The 12,613-nt window shown below is 35.2% G+C and overlaps 2 protein-coding genes across 2 annotated transcripts; one reads left to right on the top strand and one right to left on the bottom strand.

Moving 5' to 3' along the window:
- Window positions 1-958: 958 nt before the first annotated feature.
- On the top strand, window positions 959-7,802 carry LOC104248864 (uncharacterized). The gene is made up of 15 exons (XM_009805211.2): window positions 959-1,142; window positions 2,070-2,189; window positions 2,546-2,590; window positions 2,749-2,844; window positions 3,593-3,673; window positions 3,747-3,865; window positions 4,122-4,223; window positions 4,592-4,708; window positions 4,979-5,047; window positions 5,184-5,250; window positions 5,506-5,559; window positions 5,665-5,751; window positions 6,723-6,770; window positions 6,915-6,953; window positions 7,291-7,802. Exons 1-15 carry the CDS (start codon window positions 1,125-1,127, stop codon window positions 7,396-7,398), a joined length of 1,170 nt encoding a protein of 389 aa, XP_009803513.1. The 5' UTR covers window positions 959-1,124; the 3' UTR covers window positions 7,399-7,802.
- Window positions 7,803-10,623: 2,821 nt separating this feature from the next.
- LOC104248863 (uncharacterized) lies at window positions 10,624-12,338 on the bottom strand. Its single transcript, XM_009805210.2, has 2 exons — window positions 11,954-12,338; window positions 10,624-11,266 (listed from the first exon to the last, which is right to left on the bottom strand). Exons 1-2 carry the CDS (start codon window positions 12,035-12,037, stop codon window positions 11,012-11,014), a joined length of 339 nt encoding a protein of 112 aa, XP_009803512.1. The 5' UTR covers window positions 12,038-12,338; the 3' UTR covers window positions 10,624-11,011.
- Between the last annotated feature and the right edge of the window lie 275 nt (window positions 12,339-12,613).

The raw sequence follows: 12,613 nt of genomic DNA, 5'->3' as shown, positions 1-12,613 counted from the left end.
GTGAACGAGCAGAACCTGTGCTCTGATACCAGTTGTTGGGAATAAACCCCTTACCAAAATAATATTCACGGTAATAAAGCGGAATAATAATGTAGCACCGAGATACGGTAATTAACAAGAATAAAAGAGTAACAATGACACCAAGATTTTTACGTGGAAAACCCTTCTGAATAAGGGAAAAAAACCACGACCCCGAGAGGAGCAACTGATATCACTATAGTAAGGAATTTTACACTTTGTAGGTCGGAGATAAATACTCCAAAGACCACTACAACACTCAAAAGAAATAACCCTCTTTTGATATTCTCACCTCACTACAATATCGCTCACTCTCTATTTTCCTCACAGACTATTTTCTTATACCTTGTCTGTGAAACCTCACTCTTTCTTTCTCTCTTTGTTGGTGTGAAGAAATGAGAGTTGAAGCTCTCCTTTTATAGCCAAAGCTTCACCCTCTAAAGCCTACAATATTTGACAATTTACACACACTTTTCACAATTCAACAAAGTTGGCTACCAAACCAAAGAAATTCAACAAGGTTGGCTACCAAACCAAACTAATTCAACAAGGTTGGCTACCAACCAAACCAAGTCAACAAGGTTGGCTACCAAACCAAAGAAAACTCTTATTAGGCACATGCCTAATACTTCTTCAATGAGATGGACATCATCAATCTCCCCCTCCAGTCTCATTCATCTAGAGGAGGTAGCACTGTCTTCTAGTTTGAGTGCATGCCGACAAGTTCTTTGCATAGCTCGAACTTGTTCCTTGGTACCACCTTGGTCAGCATATCTGCGGGATTCTCACTTGTAGAAATCTTCAAGACTTTTAGAGATTCATCATCTACCATTTCTCGAATCCAATGATATCTCACATCAATGTGTTTGGTCCTTGCATGGTACATAGAGTTCTTGCTAAGGTCTATTGCACTTTGACTGTCACAATAGACGACATACTCTATATATTATCCAAAAACAAGAAAGTAAAAACTGGGAAATCTAATCCTTGGTTTCTTCTCAAATAAACAGAAAATGTCCTTTATTTCAGGGAGAGAGAGTGTCAGGGGAAGCAGTTGATTATTTGTTATTCTTATTTTATTAGTATCGTTTGCATTTTGAAGGAACATGAAGCCCTCAGGTTTTGTAAGTTTTTTTCCTTTTATATGTTCTCTTTGGCTTCTATATGTATGTAACATATTTTTCTACGTATATATTACTGCATGTTTTGCATTCATTATTGGTTAAGTTCATGCAATGATGTTTGTTTAATCAGGAATTAAATTTAACGGATTCAACAAAGTTCCTACCGCTGAATAGTTGTACATTTCAAATAAATGATCAGAATTTAATGTTTGTCAAAAATTTAGCATTTTTCACGTATATATCTACATTTTATGTTCTTTGGCTTCTATATGTGTAGTTATTGTGTCAATTGTTGTATATGATGTTCTGATTTTCTATAAGTAGGATTTTATTATAAAGAGGGGATTATTTTTAGGATTTTGGAGAGATTTAGAGTCATACAAAAAAATATGATTTTTTTTTTCTTTTATTTTTACAAGGGAAAAAGATTTGATCTTATAGCAATACAAGACATTTATATGGGCAATTAGTTGTGGAGAGTCTAGTTCTTGTGTTTTTTCAATTAAACTATCATTTGGCGGAGTCTTTTTCCTTAGATTGATTTTAGTACCATTAATAGTGTCTTCTAAAGAAGTGAAGCACTGGAGCATCAGTAAAGTTGTCTCTGTATGACCTATAGGTCACGGGTTCTGCTGCTCTTTGTGTCAGGGTAGGCCGGTAAGTTTCATGCACCGGAATGCCCTTTTTATAGTGTTTTTTCTTTAAGGAATTCACTATAGACACCTTGGAATTGCCACACATTCCCGAATCCCGATCAATCAACCACACCTCAATCCTAAAATCAGTTGGTATTGGCTGCCACCCTGAATCAACACTTTGAATTTTAGTCCTATAAACTCTTGTTCTTTGTTATAGGTAACATAGTAGCTTGTTGTTTGCAAAGTTCAGTTCAATATACTGATGAGATTCTTTTTTGGGTATTTTCAGGTGTCACTACTCAAAGATTCAAAAATCAAGAGGTCATGTTTCTGTGCCCTTTTTCCTACAGTTTCCGTATTGTGTCTGATTCTCTTGTTAGGGAGCGACTTTGTAGCAGATCATAAAGAGGTGCATTCTTCTTTTCCTAGCTACTAAGAGATTTAAATCACAAACAGTTTTCTGTCTTATTCTCTTGACCTTTCCTGTAGTTTATGTCGAAATATGCGGCCATCTCATCTAAAAGCTTAATCTGATTAAGGCGATACTCTTTTTATTTATTGCACAGGCTTTGCTCTAGCTGACACACTTAATATTGTGATCATACTGGCAGTGCTGCACTCTTAACCGATTATAGGCTTTTTTATTTTCATAGTGTCTCTGACTTATTCGCAAAAGAGGAACTTGGTACTATTCATATTTTGGTAAATTTGTTGCGCAAGTGATGCACTATGGGAACGGATAACCATAAGAACTCTATTGTGCAGAAAAGTTTGCAATGGAAGCTGGAGAAAGTGCGAAGCTCTTGTGAGGTTTGTTCTTTTTAGCATTGAAACGTTATCAACTATCTTCCTAGGCATTTAGTACTGTTTGTAGTTCCATTAAAATGAATTGACTCTATTCAGGGGTTTCTAAGTACCCTGATGGCATTCTTATTCTTCGCATAAATAATTTTTGTCATTCGTTTTAGAATCAATGCAGGCCTAATGGAAGTGAGCCATTACCAGAAGGTATTATTGCTAGGACTTCTAACTTGGAAAGACGGCCCTTATGGGGTTACCCAGAGGTTAAATTTCATATCCATCTTTGCCATGTTCCTGTTACGTTCTACATGCAGAGTTGAATATTTTCTGTTGAAAATGAATTCTTATAGCTTTTACAATGTAAGATACTCCATTCGCTCTGATTTATATGATACTCTTTCCATGTTGGTATGTCCAACAAAATTTGACATCATTCTACGAGTAATATTGGTTTGGATAACTTGATCAAGTTTTTAGAATTCAAATCTCTTTAACTAGTCAAGTGTAAGGCAAAATGTTCTGTTTTCTCTTCAAATTTCTACTGTAGGTCTTGCTTGATGAACATGTTACAACAACAACAATAAACTCAGTATAATCCTACAAGTGGGGTCGGGAGAGGGTAGTGTGAGTACGCAGACTTTACCCCTACCTTGAAAGTAGAGAAGTTGCTTCCGATAGACCTCGGCTCAAGGAAAGATGAAAAGAAAACAGTAGCAACAAGCAGTAACAACAACAAGATAATAAGAAAACAAAGCAAAAGAAACAAGATGTAGTAATAGAAATCTAACAATAATAGAATACAAGACTAGCACTAATACTACTGGTATAGGAACTACATGGACATGTTGATTATCATTATTACTTCTGCGTCTGCTGCTGATCTTGTTTATGAACTGATGAGGAGATCGATATTTAAGTAGTGCAAGAATATAAAATGACATTTTCATGGTATAGATTTTCAGCAGTGTAAACAGTCGCTTACATTTTTTACTTTTAATTGTGATTTAGCAGAAAAAAGAGCCTTCAAAGTACTTGTTTGCTGCAGCTGTTGGGATAAAGCAAAAGGAAACAGTAAACGAGATGGTACAAAAAGTGAGTTTTTAAATATGGTCTATAGTTTATGATATACAGTTACCACGAATTAGCTCATTAAATTGGTTGGCAGTTTCTGTCAAGTGATTTTGTGGTGATGCTTTTTCATTACGATGGTATTGTCGATGGATGGAGGAGTTTTAAATGGAGTAACAGTGTAATACACATCTCAGCTTTGAATCAAACAAAATGGTATCGTCTTCAGACCCTTAGCTTCTGCATTATTTTGTTTTTAAATTTTCTATTTGTAGTTCTCAATTATACCACACTAAACCTCTTTACCTTCTTCAAGATATATATACAGATAATATTTTCATATTTTGATTTGCATCTCAAAATGAGGGACACAAGCACAGAGGCGTATTTTCTTATGCAGTTGTGTTAGTGTAGAACATCTTCTGCTTGCACAAAACTCTCTTGACATTTTCGGTTGTTATGAAAATGGCAGGTGGTTTGCAAAAAGATTCTTGCACCCAGATATAGTAGATGAGTACAGTTACATCTTCCTCTGGGATGAAGACCTTGGAGTAGAAAATTTCAACCCGAAACGGTATGTGAAAGTTGGTATATACTCTACTTAGAATACAGGAGACGGAGTACTGTTAGATTGCATATATGCATTTAGTTTTATGCATGTTCTGAAACAAAAATGGGAGATTTGGAGCAACGGTAAAGTTGTCTCCGTGTGACCTATCGGTCACAGGTTCAAGCCGTGGAAGCACCCATAAATACTTACATTAGGGTAGGATGTCTACATCACACCGCTTGGGTGCGGCCCTTCCCCAGACCCTGCGTGAATGCGGGATGCTTTGTGCACCGTACTGACCTTTTTTATGTTCAGAAACATCTAAAAGAGATAGAAACCATTCCAATGAAATATACTGGATTTACTAAACCTGAATTGTATTATCCATATAGATATATATCTATTGTGAGAGATGAAGGTCTTGAGATTTCACAACCAGCACTAGATATTGGAAAATCAGAGGTGCATCATCAGATTACTGCGCGTGGGAGGAGATCAAGAGTGCACAGGTTTTTATTGACAATTCTGTGTCTTAGTATGTTCTTTCATATCTCTAGATTGTAGTAGTATATAGTAGTAAATGAATAGTACTACAAGGCTTAAGTTTTCTACTTATTAATGCTAGTACATGTATGAATTTATGGTCTAGTATGGCGTGCTCATCTGACAGAGGAGTTTCATTATACAATGTCGTGTAATCTCTTGCAGCTCTTTGATTAACAATGGCTTAGATCTTCTTGTGATGTCCGAATTAATTGGTTTAACACATTGCGTTGCAGAAGGACTTATAAGGCTGGCGATACTGGAATTCAGTGTGACTATACCAGTGCAGCTCCTCCTTGTACAGGGTAACTTAATTTTGTTTTATGCGACTCACGCGTTAAAGTCTTTTTCTGTTCATGGGAAATATTTAGGGAACATAAGTTGGAATTTTATAGCGATAACCTCCTTTTCTGCATCCCTAACGAGTTTCTGATATTGCAGGTGGATAGAAGTAATGGCTCCTGTGTTTTCGAAAGCTGCTTGGCGCTGCGTGTGGTATATGATCCAGGTTTTTCCTTTTAGAAATGCTGCATTGTCGCTATTAATGATATGTACATGCTGTAGTTGCATTACTTAACTGCAGTATTGAATATTTTACAGTTAAAAATTGGTTTTTGGCAAAGAGGTGTATAGTTTTCTCTGCTGTATCTGATAAAGCTAAGATCATACCACTGTTTAGTTCAGTTCATCAGGCATAACTGCACTTAATCTACGAAAAAATTAATTAATCTTTACTTCTTATTCCTTCTATGTTATTTCACAGAATGACTTGATCCATGCTTGGGGTTTGGACATGCAGCTTGGTTACTGTGCACGGGTATTTTTAGATTTGGCGAAATTATTTTTTTCTTTTGTTTAAGGCAATAGTTAGCTTATGTTACAGTCATGAGTTGCTGATGTTCATTGGGCATTTTTGTGATAGGGAGACCGAACTAAAAATATTGGTGTTGTCGATGCTGAATACATTGTTCATTATGGCCTTCCAACACTAGGAGAGCCTGAAAAGAAGGTATTTACAACTTGGTCTTGGGTTACAACTGATTCGTTGTAGTCATTGACTTCGTCTTGAAAAGAAAACAACCACATGAGTGTAACAGTCCAGTCCACTAATGATATCGTCCGCTTTGGGCCTAGGCCCGTAGCTTTAAAACGCGCCAATAGGGTCTAAAGTTTGTTTACTTATATATCCAGTATCTCTCTCGTATTTTATCGATGTGGGATTCATCTGGGGCGTCACATACCCCCCCCCCTTAGTGACTCAGCGTCTTCGCTGAGGTTTACTCCACTACCATTCAAGGTTGCATGCGGAATGGCTCTGATACGATATGTAACAATCCAGCCTAGTAATGATATTGTCCTCTTTGGGCCTAGGCCCGCACGGCTTTAAAACGCGTCACTAGGATCTAAGACTTGTTTACTTATACACCCAGCATCGATCTCTCCTGTGTTTTGTCGATGTGGGATTCGGCTGGTTGTCACAACAAAATAGTTGAAATGAACTTTGAGTACGGCAACAGGCAGGCTAAAATGTATAGGCAATAATAATGAAGCTGTCGCATTTGGTTGATGTTCATACCTGATCAACAGTTGAACTTACTACATTCACTCCATCAAGCCGACTGTTTTGAGTTCATTTTACCAGTAGAGAAACATATAAGACAATGCTTGTTTCTTTAGCATGATATTTCCTTGTTCGGTTTTCTGTTTTGCGGTGAAATGGTTAAATCCTAGTTTTGGAGTTCCACACCAGCTTTCCCTCATTATCGGAAGGCGTTTGAGTTCCTTCTGGAGACAGTTTAAGTCGTCATTTTAGTCATTCAAGATAGAAGCAAGAAACATCTAACACTATTTTCAGATGCTATACTGTTAGCAGCAACACTCTTTTCAGAATATGAAGTTTTAATAGTACTTCTTTTCTTACTTGTGAAATAATTAATTTCTCCTGAGATTTATTCATTCGTGTTAATGTCAATCATGCAGAAGAATTTGACAGTGGGTGGAGAAAACATCACAAGCCTTGGAAAACAAGTAATTTTTGACGTAACTTTATCCAGTGATGATGTGGATATTATAGCTAACCGATTGTGTCCACCAGATTAGATGTGTTTACTTATGTATTTTGGCGCGTCTTTTTTTTAACATCAAAGCTAAATATTATTTTCATTAATGCAGGCACCATCTCAAGCCAGCACTCTTAATTTCAGAGTAGAAGTAAGTTTCTGGTGCACTTTTACTATGAACGTTACAATAATCGCGAGCTGACTTTGAATTCGACTTTTAGGTGGTCATAGTGACATGATCACAATAAGGAAAATTTTTGCTTCTTGACTGATAAAGATTGCATATTCATATGGTATCCGGTAAAAACTAAATAAGGAGTATCAAGATTGAGAAAAAGTCTGAAATGAAATACAGCAACAACAACTACGCCTCAATCTAAGCTAGTTGGGGTCGGTTATACAGAGTCTGAATTGAAATAAGGAGTGTAATACTAATGCAGCATGCAATGCGAAGACATTTTGACTCCAATTATGTATGTGAACTTCAGGTGAGAAGACAATCCTACAATGAGTATAAGATATTCAAACGACGATGGAAACAGGCAGTCGAGGAGGACAAGTGTTGGACGGATCCTTATCCGGAGTCAGTGAAGTAAACCATTGCTCTTTACATTGGACTTTCAGTGCATCAGCTTATTGAAAAAACTGAGATGAGATGAGGCCAGGAAGCTGCAGATTCAAGAAATGGAGATAGGCAAAGTTTCAAGTTAAACTGCCCCACTAGAGCATGATCGACGCCAAAATTATCGCCTTAACAGAAGGAAGAGGACATCAAATTTGTGGAGAATCGAAGAATTTGAATTCAGAAAACCAGAATGTACAGTTTTATCAAGTTTTTTAGTGTAAAGTTGCAATTTGATAGATAAATGGGCTATACTTGGAAGTAATAATCTGTGTATGTATAGTTAAGTAATGTGAGCTTCAAAAATGTACTCTTACAACAGATGCCAGACATAGTAGGAATTGGAGTTTTATATTCTTTAGAAATATATTCAGTATAGTGAGATTGTTTGTATATATTCACATTCTTTTTCGTATCCTTTACGCTTTTTTTTACTTTTAGCCGAGTCAGAAACTATTTACATTCAGTAGCCGAAAAAGTATATAAAATTTGTATAATTTTTTTATATAACATACAGAGTGTGTGTGTATATATATATATATATATATATATATATATATATATATATATACAAAAAAAATATACGATTTTAGGCTAGCGGCTATACAATGTCATTTTTCCTTTTTTTTAACGATGTTTAGCAATTTAATATTTTCTTTAATTTTGGACACATGCTATTTAAATTCAATAGCTTTTAGATGTTAGAATTATTGAAATTTAAAAGGAAAGTGTACCAAAATTTCAAACAGAGAAGCACATGTATCTTTGACTTCTTTTCTCTCTAGTCCAAAACACACATATGGTCCTCCGTTTTTATCTTTTTTGCCATTTGCTTGCTCTAATTTGGAAACATATTTTCTTTTTAACCCTCAACTCATAGTCTAGTATTTTAGCAGTATACATTTTTGTGTAACCCATTGATCTTTTTATCCTTTTGGTAAGATTCGATTTATATCATTTATTGCCCTATCTTCCAATGTAATGGCCTCAAAATCTTTAGAAATTCTTACTCCCTCATTGGAATTTCTAAGCAAGAGGTCCATAATCTCTTGCTTAATTTTTTTTTTTTTTTTTTTGGGTTGAGACTAAAAAGACGACAAAAATTGAACCGCGCCTATTGTTTACACCAACTCATGGAACGCAAAACGTGTCTTTGAGTTTTAACCGTTAAAGAACATCCCGGTGCACTAAGCTCCCGCAACGCGCGACCACAAGGGTCTATTGTACGTTGTCTTATTCTGTATTTCCACAAGAAGCTTTTTTCACGGCTCGAACTCGTGACCTCCTGGTTACATGGCAGCAACTTTGAGTTTTAACTGCTAAGATTAAATTATTGAATTTGATGTAAAAACTCGGCGCAAACTTTTTTTTTTTTGGATGATAAGGTAAAAGATTTTATTAAAAAAGTACCAAGAAGGTACTAAGAGAATACATTAGCAGGTAAGTTGACTGATTGAGCAAAGAGTATTTAAAGATAAATTATAAGCAACAAGCAGCCACTTCTTCAAAACAATTCAATTATACAAAGGGAGGCTGCAAATCTTCTCATCTTGTCCCAAGGTAGGACATGTCACATGGGTAGCTCAACTAAGTTATCCTAAACTCAAGGTCAGTTAGATTCCCTACACACTATATTTCTAGTGTCAAATAGTCTCAAAACAGCAGATTCAGATTTGGTTGGTTGTCCCCCACCTATTCACATTCCCATTCACTCACAAGTTGCATAGTTAGTGTTATTTGGATTCATAGTTAGCCAAACAAACTAAAAAAGAGACCATAAAAGTGTCACTTGTGGCCTACTGGTCAATTAAGCGGTATGAGATATGGACGAGATCAAGGTTCAATCCTCGGCAGAGAAAAAAAAAAATGTTAAAGTGACTTCTTTCTCATTTGCCTATACCTTGATAGGCAGCAACAATTACTGCACCTCGAAACAAGTTGAATTTTTATTGATCATGTTATTCATTTAAGCTCATCACAATTTAATATTATATAAGATTAATATTGAGGAAGGGAAACCTTAGAATAACGGTAAAATTGTCTTCATGTAACCTATAAGTCATAGGTTCGAGCCGTGAAAGCAACCACTAATGCTTACATTACGGTAGATTGTCTACATCACACCCCTTAGGGTGGGGCCCTTTCCCGGACCTTGCGTGAACGCAAGATGCCTTGTGCACCGGACTACTTTTTTATATTGAAGATACTTAAAGTTCTCTATATTTTCAAATGGCATATAAACCTCTAATAGGGCTAAAAGATTACTAGAAAAACATAGGACTTAAAGTAAATGTACTAACATTATTAAAACTTAATTCCAACTAATTGTTATAGTCTATATAAATCACATAAAGCAGAAAAAAATGGTGAGCCTATAATTTAACATATGAAATGGAAATGAAAACTTCAGAACATAGTATCTACTACTCTACAATTAAAATCCAGTGCATTATTATGGTAGCTGAGGTTAACTACCCTACTCAACTTCCACCCACCATAAGTGTTAAGTTTGTCAACATTGACAACAACCCTATTCATACTCTTCATAAAAGCCCATCTAATTTCTTTATTGCTTAAGGGCAAGTGATAGCTCTATCCCAATCTTTCCCTTATACATATAGGGACTTGTGGGGGCTGCATATACTTCCAATAATGAACCAATATCACATGAAGACCCTTACAACATCAATAATAAACAACAAACTCTACTATTATCACCTTAGGTCCTACACTCTTAGAAAATGGGGAAATTCAATCTTATGTTCAGTGTTTACACTATCATTTTCCCATTATTATAAAAATATCCATACATCTGACCGGAAATCTTAGCGTGACTGGTAAAGTTGTTGTCATGTGACCAAAAGGCCACGGGTTAGAATTGTGAAAACAGCCTCCTGCAGAAATATAGGGTAAGGTTGTGTATAATAGACCCTTGTGGTTCGGGCCTTCGCCAAACCCCGCGCATAGCGGGAGCTTAGTACACCGGACTACCCCTTTATAAAAATATCCATACATTTAAATCCAATTGCTAAATAACCCCAGTGGTACAGTAAAAGATTAATTAATGACCAAAACATTCAGACAATAGATATAACTTAATGACAGTAATGAATATCTCAGTAAACATCCTCACTAAGCTAACAATATTTTATAATGACAGAGACTATCAACATCAATAAAATATACTAACAATATGGAGTAATAAACAAATCCACTAAACTTCATTAAGAGAGAGAAAAACTCAATCAATGTATATAACTATATATGTATTATACTTCACTCTGAATCTAGTACTTAATCCAAGTTTTTTGCTACTTAAGAAAAAGAATCACAATTTTTCATTACTGAAAAAAGAGTAAAATCTAACACTAATTCAAGGGCACAAATCCCAATATCAAGTAGCAAAAGATTACCTGGAAATAGCTGTCCTTCAAACAATTATAAACAAATCAAATCTAAGAACAGATATTCCTCTCCCCTTTCAGACTCACATAAACACAAATCAAAGACCCAAAAAAAAGATCTAACTTAACTTAATTTTCTTTCCTTTTATAGAAAGAGAGATACTTTCTTGATTTCTTGTGGATTTAGTAATGGCATCCAAAGCAATTACAAGTTTTAGGAGTGAAAGAACAGTAACCAAAAGGCCTGTTTGGTATGTTACAATTGATAGCATAGCAACAAGGAGTAGGCAAGCAAACTGCTTTGGCCCCACCACAACAAGTGCAAAGTGCACAAATCTGAAAACTCCCAAGCTTTCTCCTTGTGTTATTTAGCATTATCATCATCTTTTCTGCTTTCCCTGGCTCAATTAGTGGCACCATTTCTTTTGACCCTTTTGCCTACAATAGCAAAATATAGCTCAAAACTCCATAAAAATTCAATCTTTATACCAAAAAAATGACCCATTTGCCTACATAAGCAATTACAGCTGAAAACTCCATACAAATTCAATCTTTGTACCCAAAAAAAACTTGACCCTCTTGCCTAGAATAGCAAAATATAGCTCAAAACTCCATAAAAATTCAATCTTTATACCAAAAAAATTGAGTCTTTTGCCTACACAAGCAAACAAGCTCAAAATTCCAAAAGAATTCAATCTTTATGCCAAATATTATTTGACCCTTTTGCCTACAAAAGAAAATATAATTCAATATTCCATAAAATTCAATCTTTATACCAAAAGATTGACCCTTCTGTCGACAAATGTAAAATATAGCTCAATACTCCATAAATTTTTAATATCTATACCATAAAAATTGACCCTTTTGCCTACAAAAGCAATTACAGCTCAAAACTCCATCAAATTCAAAATTCATACCAACAAAAAGTTTGACCATTTTGCCTACAGAAGATAATATAGCTAAATACTCCATCAAAATTCAATCTTGATACCAAAATAATTGACCCCTTTTTTCTACAAAAGCCAATACAGCTCAAAACTCCATAAAAATTCAATCTTTATAACAAGAACTTTGATGGGATCTATCAAGAAACAAGAAATTATATCAAGAGAGGGAAAAACTCACTTGGGAAACTGGGGCACCAAGAAAACTTATAAATAACACAAGAAATAGAAAGGGGAAGAGAACCCCGCTAACAGTAGCAGACATATTTTTCCTTTTTTGTGCTATATTCTCACAATTTTGAGTAAAATGTAGAAAAGATTGTAACTTTGAGGTTGGTTCTTGATCTTTCAGCAGAGAGTTTTTTGGATTTAGACTTTTGAGTATGGTTCTTGAACTGTCAAGAAAAGAGTTAAAATTAGGAGAAGGGTGTTTTGAAAATGGAAAAGAAAAAAGAATGGGAGATTTTGGAGGAAGAGAGGAAAGTGAAATGAGTGGTGTAGTTGGGTCACAGTTAGTATAGTATATAGTACTCTCAGTAAGAGCATAAGTGCAAAGTGGAGTCACAAAGTCACAGGTATACTATAGGTTAGTGTGAATGTAATTATGTGAGTCATTATTGGCCTCTCAGCTATTTTCAGAAATAAGCTTCCTATGACAGAAAAAAAAAAATTAACCCAATTGCTTATACTAAAAACAGTCAACACAAGTATAATATATACTCCCTCCATTTATTTTTACTTGGCATGTATATTAAAAATTAATTTTCATTTTTACTTGTTATTTTACGCATATCAAGAGAATTCCTATTATACCCATGGTATTTATTAGTCATTTCAAGTC

Source organism: Nicotiana sylvestris, chromosome 5, assembly GCF_000393655.2.
Source record: "Nicotiana sylvestris chromosome 5, ASM39365v2, whole genome shotgun sequence".
In the NCBI taxonomy this organism is placed as follows: domain Eukaryota; kingdom Viridiplantae; phylum Streptophyta; class Magnoliopsida; order Solanales; family Solanaceae; genus Nicotiana; species Nicotiana sylvestris.
This window is presented reverse-complemented; position numbering and strand designations above follow the sequence as displayed.